The 19,673-nt window shown below is 43.6% G+C and overlaps 2 protein-coding genes across 10 annotated transcripts in view; one reads left to right on the top strand and one right to left on the bottom strand.

The window, feature by feature from the left end:
* ABCC1 (ATP binding cassette subfamily C member 1) overlaps nt 1–11,644 on the bottom strand; it is a 46,027-nt gene extending 34,383 nt beyond the window's left edge. For both annotated transcript variants that reach the window (XM_053957165.1, XM_053957166.1), the window contains exons 1-3: nt 11,519–11,644; nt 1,559–1,735; nt 687–812 (exon numbers count right to left, since the gene is read on the bottom strand). In XM_053957165.1, coding sequence (XP_053813140.1) covers nt 687–812; nt 1,559–1,735; nt 11,519–11,566 — 351 coding nt within the window. In that variant the 5' untranslated portion in view covers nt 11,567–11,644. The remainder of the gene's footprint in view (nt 1–686; nt 813–1,558; nt 1,736–11,518) is intronic.
* A 3,349-nt stretch (nt 11,645–14,993) lies between these two features.
* CEP20 (centrosomal protein 20) lies at nt 14,994–19,492 on the top strand. 8 transcript variants are annotated; one of them, XM_053957178.1, is made up of 5 exons: nt 14,995–15,098; nt 15,567–15,764; nt 16,391–16,475; nt 17,404–17,496; nt 19,060–19,492. In XM_053957178.1, the coding sequence occupies exons 1-5, from the start codon at nt 15,071–15,073 to the stop codon at nt 19,151–19,153; spliced, it is 498 nt and encodes a 165-aa protein (XP_053813153.1). In that variant the 5' UTR covers nt 14,995–15,070; the 3' UTR covers nt 19,154–19,492. The 8 variants fall into 8 exon arrangements, with proteins under 8 accessions (XP_053813156.1, XP_053813154.1, XP_053813155.1 ...); XM_053957177.1 differs by having other exon boundaries at nt 17,357–17,496; XM_053957176.1 differs by having other exon boundaries at nt 17,354–17,496.
* The last annotated feature ends 181 nt before the right edge of the window (nt 19,493–19,673 follow it).

The following is a 19,673-nucleotide window of genomic DNA, read 5'->3' as shown; positions in this document are numbered from 1 at the left end:
ATGTTTGAGGGCTGTTTGGGGTTTTTGTTTGGTTGTTGTTGGGGTTGTGGTGTCCCCTTGAGCTTCCAACCCTGTGATAAACCTAAGGCAACTGACAGCAAATGAATAGCAAGGCATCTCCCTTGAAATGCAGGGATATTGGTGTGAAAGCAGAAAATCTCAGCACATCTAGGTCAAAGGAGGTAGCTGGGAACACCTGTGTGACTTGTGGCTTTCAAGGCTTTCCACTGTGCCATCAAGAGATAATACACAAAGAGAACACACACTCAAGAATGTTATATGAGAGTTTGTGAGGAGATATTTCAACAACGTCCCCCCAAGTTCAGAGGTTTGTATTATCTAGGGTTGAATCGGCTCTCTTGAGTTGATTCCTCTACCCTATGCCTGAGCCAAGTTATTAAATTGATGCTAGCTCAGGCCTACCAAAATAAGACAACTGAAACTGCCTTGTGTGCTGATGTGCAACATACTGAACACAGACAGGCAAGAGTCTGATTTTTCTCTTTCTTTTTATTACAAGAAAGCAAGTATTTCAGAGTCAATATTTCACAGCTCAACTACAGAATAAGTCTGTATATAAAGTATATAAAGGCTGCAGCGTAAAGGATTACAGCACTGTGAATAATACAGAGATGGTGTTATTGCTTACAGCTTTGCATGGACAATGGCTGTGCAGAAGAACTTACCATTGTTATACCCAATACTGTAGGGCTAATGAGAAAAAATGGAGCTTGAAAAGTATTTTGACTTCTTTCCCAGAAAGAGTAGAAAAGGTCTGCCCAGCAGACTATCCACAGTATTAAGCCCAAAGCCTGCAATAAAAAAAGTGTCTTTAATACATCAATTCACAAAAATAATGCAGCACAATATATAGATGAACACTAGATGTTATGTGTTAGCAGAAGTCATAATCAGATCATACCATTTGGGCAATTCTGCCACATGCACAAAAGAAAAGCAATTTAGCTTTAATTAATGAATTCCTACTAGAAGAAAAAAGTTTACTGATTTTTAATACCATGTAATTCAGTCTATTATGAAGCAGAAAGCTGGTCTCCTGAATAACAGATTGCAGAGAAAAAAAACCTCTCCAATACACCACGTTATTACAGCCCTTCTTAAAACTTTGCACTTCTTTTACAGGGAAGGAAAAAACCAAAAACATTAAGTACCTATTTCACAATAGAAGTGGACTAGAACACCTGCAGCAGCTCTAGAAATGTATGCTGTGTAACTGAAGAAGCTGACAGGATAATAAATTCTTTTTATGATAGAAATAAGGGCCTTGAGATTGAGTTGCCTTAAAATAAGTCTTCTCCAGCTTGTCTTTAAAGGATTTGCATGTTTGTTGCCATGCCAGGGTAAATTTCAGAAAGCCTGATAAAAGGGCAAAGGAAACAGGAAAGGCTGGGAAATCAAACACAAGCAGAACAATTAAGTTATACCTGAAGTGTGCACAGAGGTCAAGACTGATGCTCAATACTGTGCTAAAACACAATTAAAAGAGATTCCACTTTCCAAGAAGGCTGGTAAGTTGTGATTTCAAAGAGGCACGTACCGTTTTGGCTTTGTTAAGGTTTGACACTTGGATGTACCCCCTGTCGTGACGGCGAAGGTACAGGGAGTACACTGGGAAGCAGAGCCACAGGTAAATGCAAGGAATCCAGACCAGGATCGTGTTCTGAAAGCACAGGGTGAAGTCTGGAACTTCTGCGTGCCATGTCAGATTCCAATCCTGGGGCAAGAAAACAGGCTAAGTTACAGAAAAAGCCAACACTGAACTTCAGTATTTGACAATCAGAAACAGGGACTCAGAATAAAAAAATCCACAATAACAAGGCATAGAATAAAGTAAAAGGGTCACCCCTGCAGTTCGTTTCCTACTCAACAAGAGAGGATGTAAATTTACATAATTCAATGTTTTCTTACTTATCTCAACATGATTTTCAAGCCCAAAGTAAATCACCATACAATCAAACCAAAACTGATGCTCACAGTAATAAAAACATTAGCATTTTAATTTCTGGCACAAGGACTATTCACAATGACAGACTATTTAGTAGTAACATGAGCTTTCATACCATATTTATGATTGTTCTGAGTTAGGAAAATCTCTTGCAGCAAATTTTACCTTTAAGTCACTGATCTTGCTGAAAACTTATCACATGCAAGACTTTCTCTCAAGTGCTGTAGATGTTTGACTCTCCAATAGAATAATGCAATGCATAATATTGCAGCTGTAGATGGACTGCAATATTCAACAGCCAAAGCATTGCTCCCAGGCTTCTGTTTAAAAGTCACTGAGCCCAGAGCAGCAGTCCCATGCCCAAAGGCTTGTTGACTATAGTGTTAACTTTTCAGTGGCAAAGCATTTTTTCAGGCAGTTGCAGAGCTTACACTACACAAAACACCAGTACCACTACTGGGACATAATGTCAGTAATCCTACTCCTTTATAAAAGCCTGAGCTGGTCACTGAAGCAGAGGCCATTATCCACATTTGATAGATGAGGAAACAGAACCAAAGGGAGCTGTAGTGCCTGTTCCCTCTATTCCAACATCAAAGCCAAAAGCAGATCCCACTGCCCAGAATCACCACACTTTGATCCTTGTTTGATCCTTGTTGGTCCCCATGTTCCACTGAATAAACAGTTTCAAACACAATTACAAAGAGAACATCGATCTAAAGAGGAATGGAAGATACATTTTCCTTCCCAATTTTCCTCAATTTCTATGAGAATCTAGGACTTGATACAACAGACAGCACACACATGACACACAGTATCATTTTGCCCCTCTAATTCCCACAACATTCTAAAAATTCTTCTCACTTTGTATCATTTTTAACTTTTTATTTTTAGAAAATCTGTGAGCCAGTTCAAGGGCATTAACACTGGTAGAACATAAGACTGCCCAGTTATGTTTGCCTGTGTCTGCAGAGGGGTCACAAGTTGTTGGTGACAAGGCAGTGGCTGTGAGAAGCTGTGGGCAAGCCACACACTCACTGAGTTTCCTGACTGCATAACTCATCAGAAATTTCAGCTGAGTCATCCTTACATTTAGCCACCACACAAATGTTTTTGGCTTTCTAAGTCCCCGCTGCACTACTCCAGCACAAGAGCCAAGAAAAAGTCTCATGACTCTGCAGAACAGTTTACAGTTCACAAATTAAGATAGTTATAAGATCATACAAGTAAATCAACCGGATGTAATCAGCTTTACAAGAAACAAACAAAAGCACTGACATCTTTTTATTGAATAAACTTTAGGACATCTACTCACTGTTTAGAAAGTTGTTAACTTCTTTTTCCCTGTTTGGAAATGCTTGCTATAAAATTAATCTGGCAAACATCAGCAAGGTCAGGGCAGGTACCACATGTCATTGCCACGTGGCAAAATAAAAGCAAGAAGTGCTGTATGCATGACTGCTATGCACACTGGCTGGAGGATATTCTAAAAACATGCAACCTTCCATTTGACTTTCATATTTACAAGTTATCTGGAGGTGTTTGTTTCTGCATAAGAGGCAAGAGTGTACAATGTAATGATACTTCAGGGTACAGAACAGAAAGATAGGACAAATGGGCAATTTTGGGCAAGACTACTGCTAGAATTTAACAGCAACATCAGTTCTTTCATATGTTTCCAGATGCTGTTGCTATCAAGTAGGAACATGCTTAGCTTTAAAAACACTTCTCTGTACAAAAGAAATGGCAACACACAGTGGCAGAAGCCACTTCCATTTTACATTCATTTCAGCTGGCAAAAGGCAAGGAACACGTGAGGAGAGACAGCCGATTATTTTCCTGCTGATTCCCTCAGGCTGTGTCCACACAAGGTAGTAACAGAGCTGCAGAGCCCATCCTTGCTCATGTCCTCACAGAGCCCTCCAGCCAGGGCCAGCCGAGCTGGGTCACAGCTCCCCTGCGCTGAGCAGCAGCCAGGGCAGGTTCCAGTTAACACCAGCCCAGAGGGCAGCGGGGCCACTGCAGTGGCACTCCCAGCAGGCAGGATGTGTGTGGGACACACCAGCAGCAGGCTCCCAGGCTGAACCGAGCTGGGATCACCACCAGTGGACAAAGTCAAGAGGAACTCAATCCATTACAAAAGGCAGGCATGCCCTAAGTCTGCAGCACAGCTTTAGGAGATTCCGCTGCAGCAGGAAAACGTGTCACTCTCACCATGAAACCAGCATGCATTCACATTTAAATGACAGGTTCAGTTACACAAGTCCAGACTAGTTGTGCCAGTGGAAAGTGCATGCTTTATATAAACCCAGATTCAGTTTTGGGGTTTTTTTGGCAGTCAGGAAAGGCTGTCAAGTGAGCAGCCAGGGGTTGCTTGTTCTCACATCAATAATCCCACTTGACCCACAGCACATTTTAGAATTCTCACTGGTGGAAATGGAGAGACCCAAATTGCTTGGTTTCATGCCTGCTGTGTGCAAGTGTGCTAGAGATGCAGGCTGCCAGCCACACTGTTAAATCCACCTGCATGAACCAAACTGTGATTGAAAAGTGACTTAAAACATTACCACACAGCTATGTAAAAAATGAAATTACAAAACCACACTGGAATCTTAACATCATGGTCAACACTTACTCCTTCAAATGGAGTTTGACACTGACATTGTGTACCCACTACTTCAATATCACCCACAGAAGAACCACTTCCCTTGTTAATACCAAGATAAAGTTTCTCAATCTTATCTCCCCAACAATAAAAAAGACTTTCTGTTTAATGCAATGTTTACATTTAGTTGAGTGAAAGTAATTAGGTCTCTCAGGTACTAACACTGTAATTGCAGCTGACAACTTCCATTATAATAGTATCATCACTTTCTCACTGAAATAGGAAGTCTTACAATCTGCTAGCTCTAGATACAGGACTGAAAAATTTCCCAGGGTAGCACCTATAAAACCATGAGCTGACTGAACCACTCTCTCTCTCTCAGTGTAGGCTAAAAGCCAATGGCCTCATGGCATCTATCTAGGACACAAATTTCCTGCCTCTCCCCAGACAGGAGATTTGGCAGATCTGGCTGAGCCGACATATTCAGAGGAGCTGCATCAGTGCACAAGAGGAAGGGGGTAAGGGAAGTGCAGAACAGGACCTCTCTCTTTAAGGCTGCTTTAAAGGAGCTCTGACCCTGCTTTAAAAAAAGTCCCTGATACCTGATATGCCATCTTTGTTCTGCCATTCACGTTTTGGAGTCAGATCATGAAACTTGTGCTGAGGCTCACCATTCATCTAAGAGCATGTTTAGAAAGGAGCCTGAACAAGCACAATCATGGCACCATCTTCACCAGCATCAGATCTGCTCTGCTGTGCTCACTGCTCAGCCTTCATCACAGGGAGTGACAAGTTGGTAAGACAAGCAACAGATATTTGTACAAGAAAAGTACTCCAGAATCCCTACAAAAGTTTTCTAGCCCAGCTTCCCAAAATACCCTGTGCAGACTGAGACCTCAGAAAAGGGAAGACACCATGCCTCTCCTTCACTTCAAATTCTGAAACCTAAGCTTTATTCTTGAAGTATCTTAATGTTGTCAAAGACAAGATTGTTAGAGCAAGAGGTGGAAAAGTTACAAAATATAATAATCACATAATAAACAAGGGTCCTAAATTTTTTATCATGTATGTAAAGAATATTTAGGAGAGGGAAACACCAGTGTTTCTAGTGATGAGAAAATGCCCTTAATTTCTCATAATGTTTTCTATTAGAAATGGTTTTAGCAAGTTATAAATGGTTTTAATGGTTTAAGTTCTCAACAGTAATTACTTACATAATGCAGATTTGACTTGTTAACACAGACAAGGAAAAGCCTCTACCTTCCAATAACTGGTCCTGAACTTAAAACAGGAGTCTGTACCTCCTTGTCCCAAACATATACATGAGTATTTCCTAGCATTTACAAAAAGTTGAGATCCTTTATTATAGAAAGCACTGCATCAGCCAGAACTGTGTGTTAAATTACAAGAAAAAAATGCATATTTTGCTTTTTTATTCCCTTTAGCCTATAAGAATAAGAATAAGAAGCAGGTGCCAGAGAAAGGAGCACCTGCAGCTGTGGAATTTACAAGAGCTGAGCTTTGTAACCTAAGAAGCTGAAAGCCACCAAACTATGGCTATTTTTTTTGTGTCAGAGAAACGTATAACAGATTATATTAGAACTTGCAAAATTAAAATTTAGCCTCTCTCTACAGACACTGCATTTCCATACCCCGCCATATCTACAAGTACCATGACAAAACATTTGGCCACTTGACAATAAAATATTTACAACGTCTAGTTTCAGAAGCTAAGAATGGTTTTTACCTTTCTGCAAAATTTTCACTGAAATCACTGTTACCTAAAAGGATACAAGGAAAAGATTCCTGCTCTCATCTCCTTCTTGCAGCAAACACAGGGCTTCTGCTTAATAAGGCAACAGCCTGTACCTTGAGTTCAAATCACTGAGAAGTTTGAACACACCTGGGTAATAATCTTACCAAAGGACTAAGGTAACAGCTTAAGTTAGGATAAACTGTATCTGAAGGTACCACAGGTGCAAAGAGTGAGAAAACAGTAATGCAAGGAATTCTGACTCTATTAAAAGTAAGCTAAAGGTCAGTAGGCTTTTTAGAGATGTGACCCAGAGTGACTTCAGCCAACCCTGGCTGACCTTCACTCGGTCCCAGTATAGCACAGTGTTTCAATGTAAACTGCATTGTAATTGCATGAAATGGCACAAGTTACTCAGGCATTTTGCCACGTTTTTTCCCTCATTTAACTTTTCTGAGCAATTCTGAATTGCCAGCTGTAGAATGGCAGGTGACCTGTGCAGAAAATCCCCATCAACAACAGATTAGCAGGCTTAATTTCCCTGTTTTTCCCTTAAATTGATCTATTCTGGATCAAGGGATATCAGTTTCATTTCTAATCTACATTTAATTTTTCTATGCACATTTAAACCACCCTTCTTCATAAATGGAAGAAAGCTGACAAATAACCCTCTGGTTTTCTTTGCTAAAAAACACAACAGCCAAGGCATGAGAATCGTGCTATCTGCTGTTAATCACAATAAAGCACCATTTTGCGTAAAGGTTTTGTTGTTTATCACTCTGCTACTCCTCTGTTCCAAATTCTGTGCACATATGGCCTTCCTGTGTCAGCAAATATAAGCAGTTTTGTGATCTGCACACTCTTTAGCAGAGACTAAACTCCTGGCTTTTATCAAGCTCACCCAGTACCCTCCCACAGCACCCAAGTCCCTCCCTAGCTTTGCCACAAACACACTGAAAAAGCACTGAGGACATATCTTCTGGTGCAAAGAGCTGCAGGGTTCCAAGAGACGTGCCAATTTGCTGCCTATCTGATGTGTGACGGCATAAGCCACAGATCTTCAGAACATGAAATTGCTCCTTACATAAGAAGACTGTTTTTTCTTCAGAGGTCTATTTCAGTAAAACTACCAGTGTCTTCATAAATAACATAAGCACAGCAGCTGTTTGTGTCACACAGTATCACTTCACAAATGTCATTTAAGAATTGCAATGCATTAAAGAAAATTAATACTTTTTTTTTTCTTAATAAAATTCTATCGAGTTACATTATGGATCTCTCCCACTACAACAAAGTCAACCAGATACAAAACATAACATCTTTGAAAAACACTATGAAAATACATTTATTTAGGCAGACAAATGTGCCCAAAAGCCTCAGACAGAACTCTACACAATGGCAAAGGAAGTAAAGCCCAATCCCTCCAAGTTGGTCCCTAGATTTTGTGTATGAGGCTCTGCCTCAACTTCACTCAACCCAGTCTGTTCTTCTGTAGTTTGTTTTCACACAAAAAGAGCTAAACCTGGCACAGTGTGTGGATACCACTTCTTTACTAACAGTGAAGAGGCTTCACAAAAGCTCTCTGAACAAACAGGGAAGAAACAGGCCAGGGTTTACAGCTTGAATCATTGCAGGACTGTAGTTTTCAAACCAAAACAGAGAAGCTGAAAACTTGCTTTTCTCCTAGAAGTGAATGCAATTACTCACTTTCAATCATTTCTCAACAATGAAAAGCCCAACTAGAAAACTGTGAGAAAAAATTCTGCTAAATTTCCACTGAAATAAAGAACTTCTATCAAAATTAACTTTAAAAAACAAAGTGTCTGCCTGTGAACAACACGATAGGAACTTGTATTTATATAAACCATTTATGTCGCATTCCCTTAAGTATTGGCAAGAAACTCAAAAGTTTCAGATGCATATTTCCCACTTCTTTTTCATAAAACCCTATTGAAAGCTTTGAAATATCAAAGTGTCACAAAAACTTTTAACCTCTTCCTTTAGCAATTTCAAACATGAAAAGACTTCTCTAAGCATGATACTGGAGAGTTTACAAGCTCTGAAAAACACTGAAACCAAGATTTTATTCAAAGAAAAACCAGCAGATTATTTCAAAATGCACATGCACTGAGACCATGCACCAACTGTGCGTGTGTGGATATCCCCAGACAGTCAGGTCAGGAGGCCAAAGTGTACAGTGGGTTCTACATCTGCTGTGACACTTATCCTGCTTACCTGGAGCCACACTGCTCCTCACCCTGCTTTACCTCTGCCTTTTTGTGCTGCTATTGAAACAAGGTAGGCTGTGCACAGACAGCAGTGATATTCTAGCCAAAGCTATCTCAGTGTGTCAGGTCACAAAGTTTTACAGCTTGAAAAGGCCCTTAAATTCACTGAACTGGAATGCAAGTAGTGCACTTCAGTTTTTCAAGCTTTTATTGTTGTCAACAACTATCAGTAAATAGTAACTTCATCTTGCACAGCTGTACCTTTCTTTATATTATGGATGGAATATTCATTCCAAGATACTCAGTGATGGTAGAGCAAGCAAGGATTAACTGTATTTTTCCAAAAAGGGAGTCTAAAGGAAGCAAGATGCAGTAAAGTTCTATAAAATAACTATCTGCAGTAAAATCTGATTGCACAGTTAGCACACTGAGTAGTGTGGGAATCCTTAAATTCAGAGGGTTTTGGGAAAGTTGTAAAAGGTAGGTCTTAGAAACAGCAGAACTGAAATTAGAGTGAAGCAGTAGCTACAGGATTTGTTAGTACCCACCCTTCCTAACAGGACTCCCAGGACAACTTGTTGCTGTGTTGCAATAAGTAGGGACACAGAGATAGGTTAGACAGTGAGAAAGAAAAAAGAAATAATGGAGTGAAGAAGATGGCAGTCTTCCTTGGGTTCCTGACCTTTCAGAGTAAGTACTAAATAAAACCAATCTGTTTAATTCTCAGACAAGAACTTTCAACAATAACATTCCTTGGGTGTGCAAACAAGAAAAATCCTGGCCAGTAAAGCCTAAGAAGATTAGCATACAGTTTTAAGGGTCCATTACGTGCTTTCAGCCGCAGTCTACCCCACAATTTAAAACTGAGTTGCCCAGAATTCAGGATCACCTTTAACAGAAAACACACAATCTCCTTGAAGCTGAGTTTGCCAGAAACCCCTCTGCTCCACTAGCGAGGCTTCAGGACCGACCAAAACAGCGGATGCAGCCACCACAAGAACGCAGCAACACGTGCCACTGTGTATCCAGCTATCACCCAGCTCTGAGAAGCACAAGAATGCAGTCCAGAAGCCAGGAAGAACAGCAGCCCAACCACAGGACATACCTAGAACCCCAGTAAACACTGCATACACATAGACAATTTCTGAAAATCCACTAGAACTTCATCTTTAAAGAGCAGCAATAATGGAAATGTCAGAAAAAGCAGCAGCCAGAGTACTCATAAGCACCCAAACTGGCATTTCTACTCTCCCCTACTGGGAATGATGCAACAAAGTGCAACCACTGTTACTTATGAAGACAAGTTCAGCATGAAGGAAGATTTTTCCAGGCACATCTAGCCCTCACTCAAATGCACAATTATTCTTCTGCAGGATCAGAACCCAGAAATCAAACAACCATACCCACAGGATGTGGGATCTTAAGCTGGAAGAAATGAAAGGCGGGCTCCATGTGATTTGGAGAAGGATGACAAATCCCAAAACACCGGGAATCAATGCAACTAATGGAAAAAATTTATGGAGTTGTTTTTACAAAAATACTAGAAATTGCTGTAATACACATGAGAACAGTTTTCCTAATAAAAAAATCTGCTGCCAAAAATCCTATATAAACTGGTTGCTTCCAACTTCCTCTGTGTAGTTCTTGTATCTACCTCATGCTACAATTCCACTACTCAAAGAATGAGCTGGCAGCTCTTTTTCATAATTCTACTTCTCTCTCAAGTCAGTTTTTCCAAAAACTCATTCTGAAACATGTATTCTTTTAAGTCCTTCAAATGAAAAGTCTCATTCAAGGCAAGGGAAAAAATATATATAATTACAACTCATAATTTAGACAGTTCTGAAAAACCTGAGAAATAGCAGAAAAGATATATATAAAAGCAAGTTAGCAGAGTCACTTTTGATCAGCTGGAAAAAACTAATTGTCTTGGTCTTGATTATTTTAAAAATATCTACTCAGTTATATCCTAATAGTTCTTGAGATAAATAGTACAATTTTATCTATTACGACATCTGATTCCATTTTATTTTTTCACTAGTAAGGCAAGTCATTAGCTCAAAACTATTTGGCAAACATCTGATGAATACACAAGTAGTTCTCTTCCCTATGTTGACTTCAGTAGCTCTCACTCCACATTTAATTTCCTAACTTCCAGCTCTTCCCCTCCTCCACGCAACCTACATACAACCAGTTTGCTCCTGAGATGAATTTTCACTCCGGTCCTGCTCTCCCTCGCTGCTGCAAGGACCCGCGTGTCCCCGCACAGGACGCCGTGTCTCAGCTGAGCAAGACCCACCGCAACGTCCCCACATCGCTCACCTGTGCACAGCTGCCTTCCAGCTCACGCACAGCACCTGCGCCCACCACTCTTCGTTAAGGAAGAGCGAAAATACCGCTGTACAAACGTGCGATAAAGCTGCAGAAAGCGCTGGTCCGTGGCCTCCTTCAGCCGCTCTCGTGTGACGGCAGCCGTCGGACACCGTTATTGTTGTTACCCGCACGGCCCCGAGTAACGCAGCCGAGCGGCCAAACGCGTGGGCAGAGACCTGCTCCGGCCACTCGGGAGCTCGTTCCCAGCGCTGGGCAGGCACCCCCTCGCCAGTTCCCTCTGCGAGCATCTCCCTGCCGGAAATCCCGCACGCGAGGCGAGCCGGCGCCCGCTCCGCGACCCGGCCGTGGGGACATCGCGCCCAGGCGGAGAGCACGAGCGGCCGGCACGGCCCGGCGCCGCCGGCCCGCGGCCGCTCCACGCCGGCGCACGCCCGCACGGCCGGGGCGCACCGCAGCCCCCGCGCTCTGCCCGGGGAGCGCCTGCACCGCAGGCTCCCGCTCCCCCGCTGCCGGGCGCAGCCCCCTCGGGCTCCGTCACCACGCAAGCCCCACCCGGCTCCCCACCATCCCTCCGTGCCGACACCGGCAGCCGCCACCGAGCCGAGCCGCTGTGGCCCCATGCCGCCGCTCACCCAGAAGGTCTCGGAAGCGTCCGCGCTGCAGAGGCTCTCGATCCCCATGGAGCGCGGCGAGGCGACCGCGGGCTCCCGCGGCAGCGCTTCCCCGTCCACAGCTCTCCGGCCCGAGCGGCGGCGGGCGGGGCCGGGCTGGGCTGGCAGCGCCAGCTCGGAGCCCTGATTGGCTCCGCGTCACGGGGATGCCGAGCCCGGGGCCGCCGCCGCCCGCGCTGCGCAGCCCCGCCGAGGCGGGGCGGGGGCGGCCGGTCCGCGCCGCGTGCGGGCACCGCGGGCGCGCCCGCAACGCCGGCGTGGGCGCGTCCCGCGGGGCCCCCAACGCCTCCGCAACCAGGGCGGACGATGGGCCCAGGAGCTTCGGCCAGAGCCTGACGCGTGCCTTCGTTCACCGCAGAAATGCCCCGCGCCCCCGGCAGCGTACCCAGGGCGGAATCGCTTTCCCCGGAGCACTGCAGGCGCGCCCCCCTGCCCGGGTCAGCTGCCCAGCAGCCTCCAGGGTCCTGCGCCTCGCACCCGCACCGCACCTGCCCGCCGGGCTGGACCGGAGCCAGCGGTGGACATGACGGTATCTCCCTCTCCGTCGCACTGCTCTGGCCCCTGGGGACAGGGTTCCCACGTGTCCCCCGAGGAGAGGTACCGCAGTGCCCCGCTGGCACCCGGGCCCCGCAGGACTGAGCCAAGGCGGGGTCCTAGGGGAGGGCCCCAGGGAAAGCCTAACCTCACCTTCAAATAGCTCACTTCTCAGCGTGAACCAGTTGCACTGGTTTCGATGCCCTTAACTAGTTCAAGTTGACTAGCACAAACAGAACCAAAAGAACTTCATCCACAACCAGGTTTGCATCAAAATATGCAGTAGTTGAGCTGCCGGCACAGGCCTGTGGTTGCATTGGGTTGTGTCTCATGGTGTCTTCACATCCTATTTAAGATGCACCAGTTAAATCCAGTCAGCTGGCCTGACTACTGTACCAGACTAGACCAGCTGGAGTATGGTGGTACATATGTAGGAATGGCATTGCATGCTGCAGGAAATAGCAGGGTGGTTACATAGTACTCTACAGTAACATCTGAAATCTTTAATCACACAAACCTCAATTTAAAATCTTCTTGTCCATCCAGGGCATTCATGGTAACAGACAAGGTTGTTAAAAAGAGACAGATCTTGTTTGTTTAATGTGTAACTTCAAAGCAGGCATTGCACATACAAAAAATATATCACAGACTGCTTCTTTATTCACCTGCACTTTCAGAGCTGCCGTTTCAGGGCTGTGCTAGTGGTGGCAGATTGTCCATCCTACTGCAATATTTCTGGTCTGTCCCCCTGGATCCCACATTCTCAGGGTGTCAGGTCGAAGAGCAGCAGCAGCTGAGGCCAGCCCACCCAGCTCCCATCTGCATTGATGAATGGAGCAGAATCATCACAGAAAGATCAAACCACACACGTTGGGTGTCAGAAGTCCTACGAGTTTGTCAGTTTAACCCATACCTTAATTCAATTAATGTTAAATTCTTTAAAGTATTGCAACAGAACAGCTAAATGTTCAAGTATGACTCCCTTTATTTTTACATGCAAAAGACATTAAATAAGCATTAAGTGAGGAGTGTCTAGAAAGATACATTTTTTACCCACATATGTTTTTCTCAAGATATTTCTGTAAGCTAAAAGACAAAATTTAAGTTTCACATTCCAAATACTTTTCTTTCAGCCCCAGACTGTCCCAATGTCACCAGTCATCATGCTCCATGTCAATGATGTTTCTCCTCAAATAATGATTCTTGGATTTCCACCTCAAACTAGTTCTCTTCCAATTAATTCCATTAAACACAGTCAAAATACAGAGTAAATAATTAATGTGAGAAGAAGCAAAATAGTTCAGAAGAAAAATGTAACAGATTCAAAATATTTTTTGTGGAGGAGAAAAACCAGAGCTGACACAAGGCCAAACTTGCAGAGATACAGAACCAAGATCGCAGAGTACCAGAAAGTTACTGAATGTGGATTTCACAAACCATTGTTGTAACAGCATCTTTTAAAACACAGATTAATACAAGAAATAGAAACTGAAATCTTGTCTAAAAAGGCTATTCCCTTGCAAGCAGAAAAAAAGAACAACACAAAATTCTTTACGATTTTTTTTTTTTCAGAATACAGATTGAAGCAGGACAGGAAACTAAAGCAGTGTGGAAAACTGCAACAACTTATCAATGGGAAATCACGTGTGATGGAAGAGTGACTCAGAAGGTCATGGAGAAGTTTGGAAGGATGCAGAGAAACATGTTAGACTGTGAAAATGCCACAACATCAAACATAAGCAGCTGTTCGTCCCCGGAGTCACGCTGGGGATCAGGGCAGCGGGCTCAGGGTGGCCAGGGGCAAGCACTGCTCTGACTCACTGACAGTGACTGCTGTGCTTAGGAAACACACTGGCTTCACCATCACTTCTGATTTTCCTGAATTTTATTTATTGGCCTCCACCAGAGATGCTTTGGAAGACTGTCATATAAATATTTGCTTTGAGAGGAAATGTAAAAAGCAAACAAAACAAAATAACCTAACAACCTCTCCAACCCCCACACTTAACTCTTGTCTTAGGCTTTATTGCCTAAGATAACTCACATTTTCCTTCAAGCCCCAGCAGACAATAGCAAATCCAGTTTGTTCACCCACACCGGCTGCATTTCCTTTGGGAAATACTTAATGCATTGACAAAATAAACACTCTTGACTCATCCCAGCAACGGGGAGAACACACACAAGCCTTCAGACACGCCAGAGATCCTCAGGCTTGCAAAACACCCCGTATAGAGTTACATTTTGGCAAGTCATTTTCATTAGAAGCTCAGCTTTGGCGAGTCCTTTTAATCAACAGCACATCTGTCAGGGATTCGGAGCAAAACTCCTCCGCTGCACACATGGAAGAAATTCTCGCTCATTTTCCATGTTTCCTTCCCCGATTTTTGCCAACCTCTGAAATTACAGAAGGAGAAAGCATGGCAACCCTGACACTCGGCCCAGCTGACGGGGCTGGACAGCAGGACACCGAGCGGTAGCTCCACGGGCAGCGCGGAGGCGCTGCTGATGCTGGTTATTCTATCCCGGCACGACCTGGCCCGCGGGCCGCTGGCAGCAGAGGGGTCCCCCGGGACTCCGCTCCCTGAAGGGCCGGGCGGCAGCCGCGCTGTCCCCTCACGGAGCTCCCAGCTCCGCGCTGTCCCCTCACGGAGCTCCCGCCGGGCCCCGCGCTGTCCCCTCACGGAGCTCCCGCCCGGCCCCGCGCTGTCCCCTCACGGAGCTCCCGCCGGGCCCCGCGCTGTCCCCTCACGGAGCTCCCGCCCGGCCCCGCGCTGTCCCCTCACGGAGCTCCCGCCGGGCCCCGCGCTGTCCCCTCACGGAGCTCCCGCCGGGCCCCGCGCTGTACCCTCACGGAGCTCCCAGCTCCGCGCTGTCCCCTCACGGAGCTCCCGCCGGGCCCCGCGCTGTCCCCTCACGGAGCTCCCGCCCGGCCTCGCGCCTGCGCAGTGCGCGCGGCGCCATCCGGGTCCCGACGCGGCCATGGCGACGGTGGCGGAGCTCAAAGCAGGTCGGGGCCGGGGCTGGGGCCGGGCTCGGGGATGTCTCGGGCCGCCGGGAGGGCAGGAGCGCGGATCGGCCTTCCGCGGCCACCCGGAAGGTCTCAGAGGTGCCGCGGGCGCTAATGGAGGCCCCCGTCCCTTGACGCTGCCCCCGTCCCTTGACGCTGCCCCCGTCATGCACTGTGGGCTGTATTTCAGTATGCTTCAGTATTAAACGCATCTTGGTGCAGTAACATCCTATTTCTTAAATTGCCAGAATGTATGCTTGCGACTAAAAAAAAAAAAAAATGTGTTTGTGACTTTTCTGAAGGCTTAATTTTATCTATGACGTGCCTGGGTACAGGCACGTGCACAGGTGCAGATACCTTATCGCTGTCGCACTGCCGTACGCCAAAACTCTGCTTGTATCGGGGCTAATTAATGCTGCTGCTTGAATGCGTTTGGCTTTAAATTAACGCGCCTTTTTATGGTGATAGTTTTAAAGGACACACTGGAAAAAAGAGGAGCTCTTGCCCAAATCAAAGCGAGGATCAGAGCTGAAGTGTTCAATGCCCTGGATGACCAGAGCGAGCCGCGGCCGACGCTGTCCCGGGAGAACCTCCTGCTCAATGAGCTCATTCGGGAATACCTGGAGTACAACAAGTACAAATACACAGCATCTGTTCTGACGGCAGGTATTGGCCATGAATTTGTGTCATCGCTGTAATAGCAATCAGTGATTGTTTGGTTGAATAATTCCACTGATAGTATGGAATTAGTAAGTGTGACAAGCTGCATAATCTTATCTTCCCTTGGGAATTAACAGGTACAACCAACCTCTCCACAGCTCTACTTGCAGCATTAAGCCAAATCACTCCATTAGTTTTCAAGAAAACATACTCTCTTCTCCTTTACCCTTGAGGTAAATTCTTTGACACGGTAGTTGATGCAAGGGCAAGAAAACTTGATAACAGCCTGCAGACTCAAATTTCTTGACATGCCTGAGAGTAGTTTAGAGAAAGAGTTGTTTGCCTGATGAATTTATCTTTATACTTCTTTAATATTTACTTTCAACTTCTTTAATATTTTTCTTAGATTCTTTAAGAGTCAAGATAAAAATTGTAATGTGATAGTGTAAATTACCTGTGATTCATACCTGTGTGAATCACTAATGCTTGAGTGACTTCCCTGGAATTACAATACAATTTTAGTTATTAGTAGTCTAAAAGGGAGGTGTGTGCTCTCATGATCTTTTGAAGTCTTCCATTAATTGGTGACATTTTTCTTACTGGTGTTAAGATTCAGGGTTTTTCTTTTCCAGAATCCGGCCAGCCTGAAGTGCCCTTGGATAGAGAGTTTCTTGCCAAAGAGCTGAATATAGTTGAAGATGCAAGTGGAAAATCAGTGTAAGGAGAAATTTTGGAATGCACAGTATGTTCTGTATATTCTATATTCTTTATGCCCGTATATTTTTCTCTTTAGTGTAATTATAAATCACATATAGATGTTCTCACCAGCTAAAACGTGGCTGATGCCACGTGTATTTCTGATATGCTGGATTCAGCTTCAGGATGCCAAACATGGAGCCATTTTCAGACATACTCCAAACTAACACTGCATTCTGCCAACACTGTGGCATTCTCCAGACAGTGCCCTTGTGCACCAAAGCACAGCTCTCCTACCAGTACAGTCTGCTTTCTACAAAAAGTAGATTTGCTCTGTGCATATCTGTGAGTTGCTGTGTGGAGCAATAGAAAGATTACTGTGAGATTAGACATAGATTCAGAGTGCTCCAGTAAAGCTGCATTAATGACCTGAGGCTGCAGCAGGTTCAGACACGTTCAGCATTCTCTGTAGCTTGTGCTGTCTGAACCTGTCAGGAGCTTAGGAAGAGGCAAGTTTGAGATGTGCCCTGGTGGACTGGCCTATAGCCCACCAAAGTCTGATGTGTTGTGAGTGTGTGGATCCTCCTGATCCATGGGTGAGAATGTGGATCTGTGCTCCTGTGCTAAACACACCCCAGTTCTTCACTTGCCAGGGGAGCTGAAGTTCAGTGGAGAGTGTCTCTTAGTCTGAGCTTTTTAGGGCAGTGTTGGTGTTCAGGGGGAGCTTAGGTCTGTGCTTATTTATGTAATGGTGCTTGGATGTGTTTTAAGTCATTAAAGACATATGTACATATTGTAAAAGTAAACATTAAGATCTAAGAAGTCCTGAGGGAAGAGTGTATTTTTAATGCTCAGTATTTCACAGACTTTACAGACTACTTGTGAATTTCTTCCTTAAGCAGACCTCTCCTGTATGGAATTCTCTCTCATTTCTTACATGGTGGTAAAGAAGAAAGTACCCAGAACATCCATCCAAAAGTGTCTTTGCTGAATTATCCAAAGCAGAACCTTGGCAAACCAGCTGCAGAGAGAAATCAAAAAGGTGTGTGCAATGTTATTTTTGCAGAACTTTTATCTGTGACCAGATTTCCTATACCATGGATATGCTTATAATAGCATAACCATGCACCTGAACACTGTGCACCTCCTTCTCTGTGCAAGGAGTGCTTTCATCTGACACCAAATGGCTTTGCCTTTTCCCTAAAAGTTCAACTGGCCAAACTGTACTCCCTTATGTTATTACAAACCTGAAAAAGGTCAGCTAGAGACAGTCTCGCTATATTGGGAATTCAAGACAAGATTTTAACCTAAATTCTCAATAAAATATAGTAAATAGTGTGCATATCTCTGTTTCTTATCTGGTCTAACCTAATTTCTATAGAAAGTTCCTAACGCTTTAGCTGTCAGTTCTTTACGAGGGCATAAACTTCTTCTGAGAACATAATTCATATCCTATTTGCCACAAAAGCTTAAGCCCAAAGTTCATTGCTCTATAATAAACACTGTTAAATCTTACTTGCCTTTTCTGGTCTGCTTTTGGACTGGTTACAGTTAATGCCACCTAAACTAGAGAGTGGAAAGGTTCATTGGTCCAGCTTTTTCCTTCAAAGAGTCTGCTTGGCATATTGCTTCATTTTTTACCGTGAAAATTTATTACTCTCCTGTTAATACCATGAACTGTTTGGTTTGTATCCAAAAAATTTCAAAAGTATGAAGCCTGAGATCTTACTGACATCTAAAAAGGGTGAGAAGTACTAACAGTCTTTTAACAGTTAATTCACTGAGACAATTATGTTTTTCTTCAGCCAGAAGAGGGGGCTGAAGAAACAAAATTTCCATACCAAAACTGCTATAAATTACCTCTTTGTTAGAAAACAAATATTCCTATCAGAAATTTCTCCATTTTTAAAACAAACTGAGTATATAGGAGAATTGTTTTTAAAGTAACTTCTGTTTCTACTGACTCTGCAGGGTCACCCTGCCCTGTTGACTCCACTGTAACTTCACATGGAGACTTAATTGATTACAGTTAGTTACAGAACTCAGGATCAATCATAAGACACAACAGCACATTGCTGTTCTTAGAACTGAACAAAAACATAAAAGTTTTAAGGCTTTGAACCTTTAAGTAAATATATGCTGAAATTACTTTCTGCACGTGGAGTATGTTAGTTGAGACCTAAAGGCAGTGGGTTTAAAATACTAATTATCCAACTCTTTTCATTAGGCTGCATATTGAGGTAATCAAGTCCATTCATAAACTCAACCTGCCAAGTCTCTTATTTAACATCTAGCTTGCTTTTCACTTTAGAAACTGTCTTGTTTATTTAGATGTATGAGCATCCCAGCAGACTGGGGATCTGATAAGAGGTGTGAAATATGGTGTTTCTTTACCTCATTCGCTACAGCTGAGTTGGAAGATGTCTGAAATCTAATTTCAGGAATATAAAGCTTTTATCTCCTACAGCTGCATGGAAACATTTATCTGTAAAATTTCCTAAATTCCCTAGGATGATACTGTGCATCAAAGTTGATCATAGTAGAAGATAACACACCTTGGACCTCCAGATGCATGAGAATATTTTTGTCTGTGTTTCTTTTCCAGACAGAATTCCAGAACCAGGAAGGATGGCTGGCATGAGCATCAAAGAGCCTCTTATTTTACAAAGTATAAAGAGATGATATCTTTCATTTTCTAATTTCTCATTTCAAGGTCTGTCAGATTTCATTTAGGACATTCTTCATTGCATAAATTTCTCCAGTAAATCCAGTGGGACCATTTTAGCTGGTAACATCTACTCATGAGACAGGATGACAAGGTCATACTTACTGTCAATTTTAAAAATGTTAGCAAAGCTCTCTTTCCTTAGATAGAAGGAAAACTGTATAGGGACTCATTAATTAGTGCATCCTGTGTAGAGAATTGTACCTGAATATACTGAGTTTATCCAATAAATTTTTATATAATAACTTACAATTTTTACACTTATATATTTGTGTGGTTTTCCTGTGTTTCTGAATAAAATTTTTCAATTTTATTCTGTGTGGTATTTTCAGAGTGTTCAAACTAAACATTTTAATCATTCTTTTTAAAAAGAAGCTGCAACTTTCAGAGAAGTAAGGGAAAAGAAATTCTAATAGAAAAATTGAAGTGATTTAGAAGGATAGTTGTTTTTAATTCTCCAGAAATGGGGACTATATTTATCTTCATTCCAGCAA

The sequence above is a fragment of the Vidua chalybeata genome, chromosome 16, assembly GCF_026979565.1.
Source record: "Vidua chalybeata isolate OUT-0048 chromosome 16, bVidCha1 merged haplotype, whole genome shotgun sequence".
NCBI classification, from domain to species: domain Eukaryota; kingdom Metazoa; phylum Chordata; class Aves; order Passeriformes; family Viduidae; genus Vidua; species Vidua chalybeata.
The sequence above is the reverse complement of the archived record's forward strand: the minus strand, read 5'-3'. Positions and strand labels throughout refer to the sequence as shown.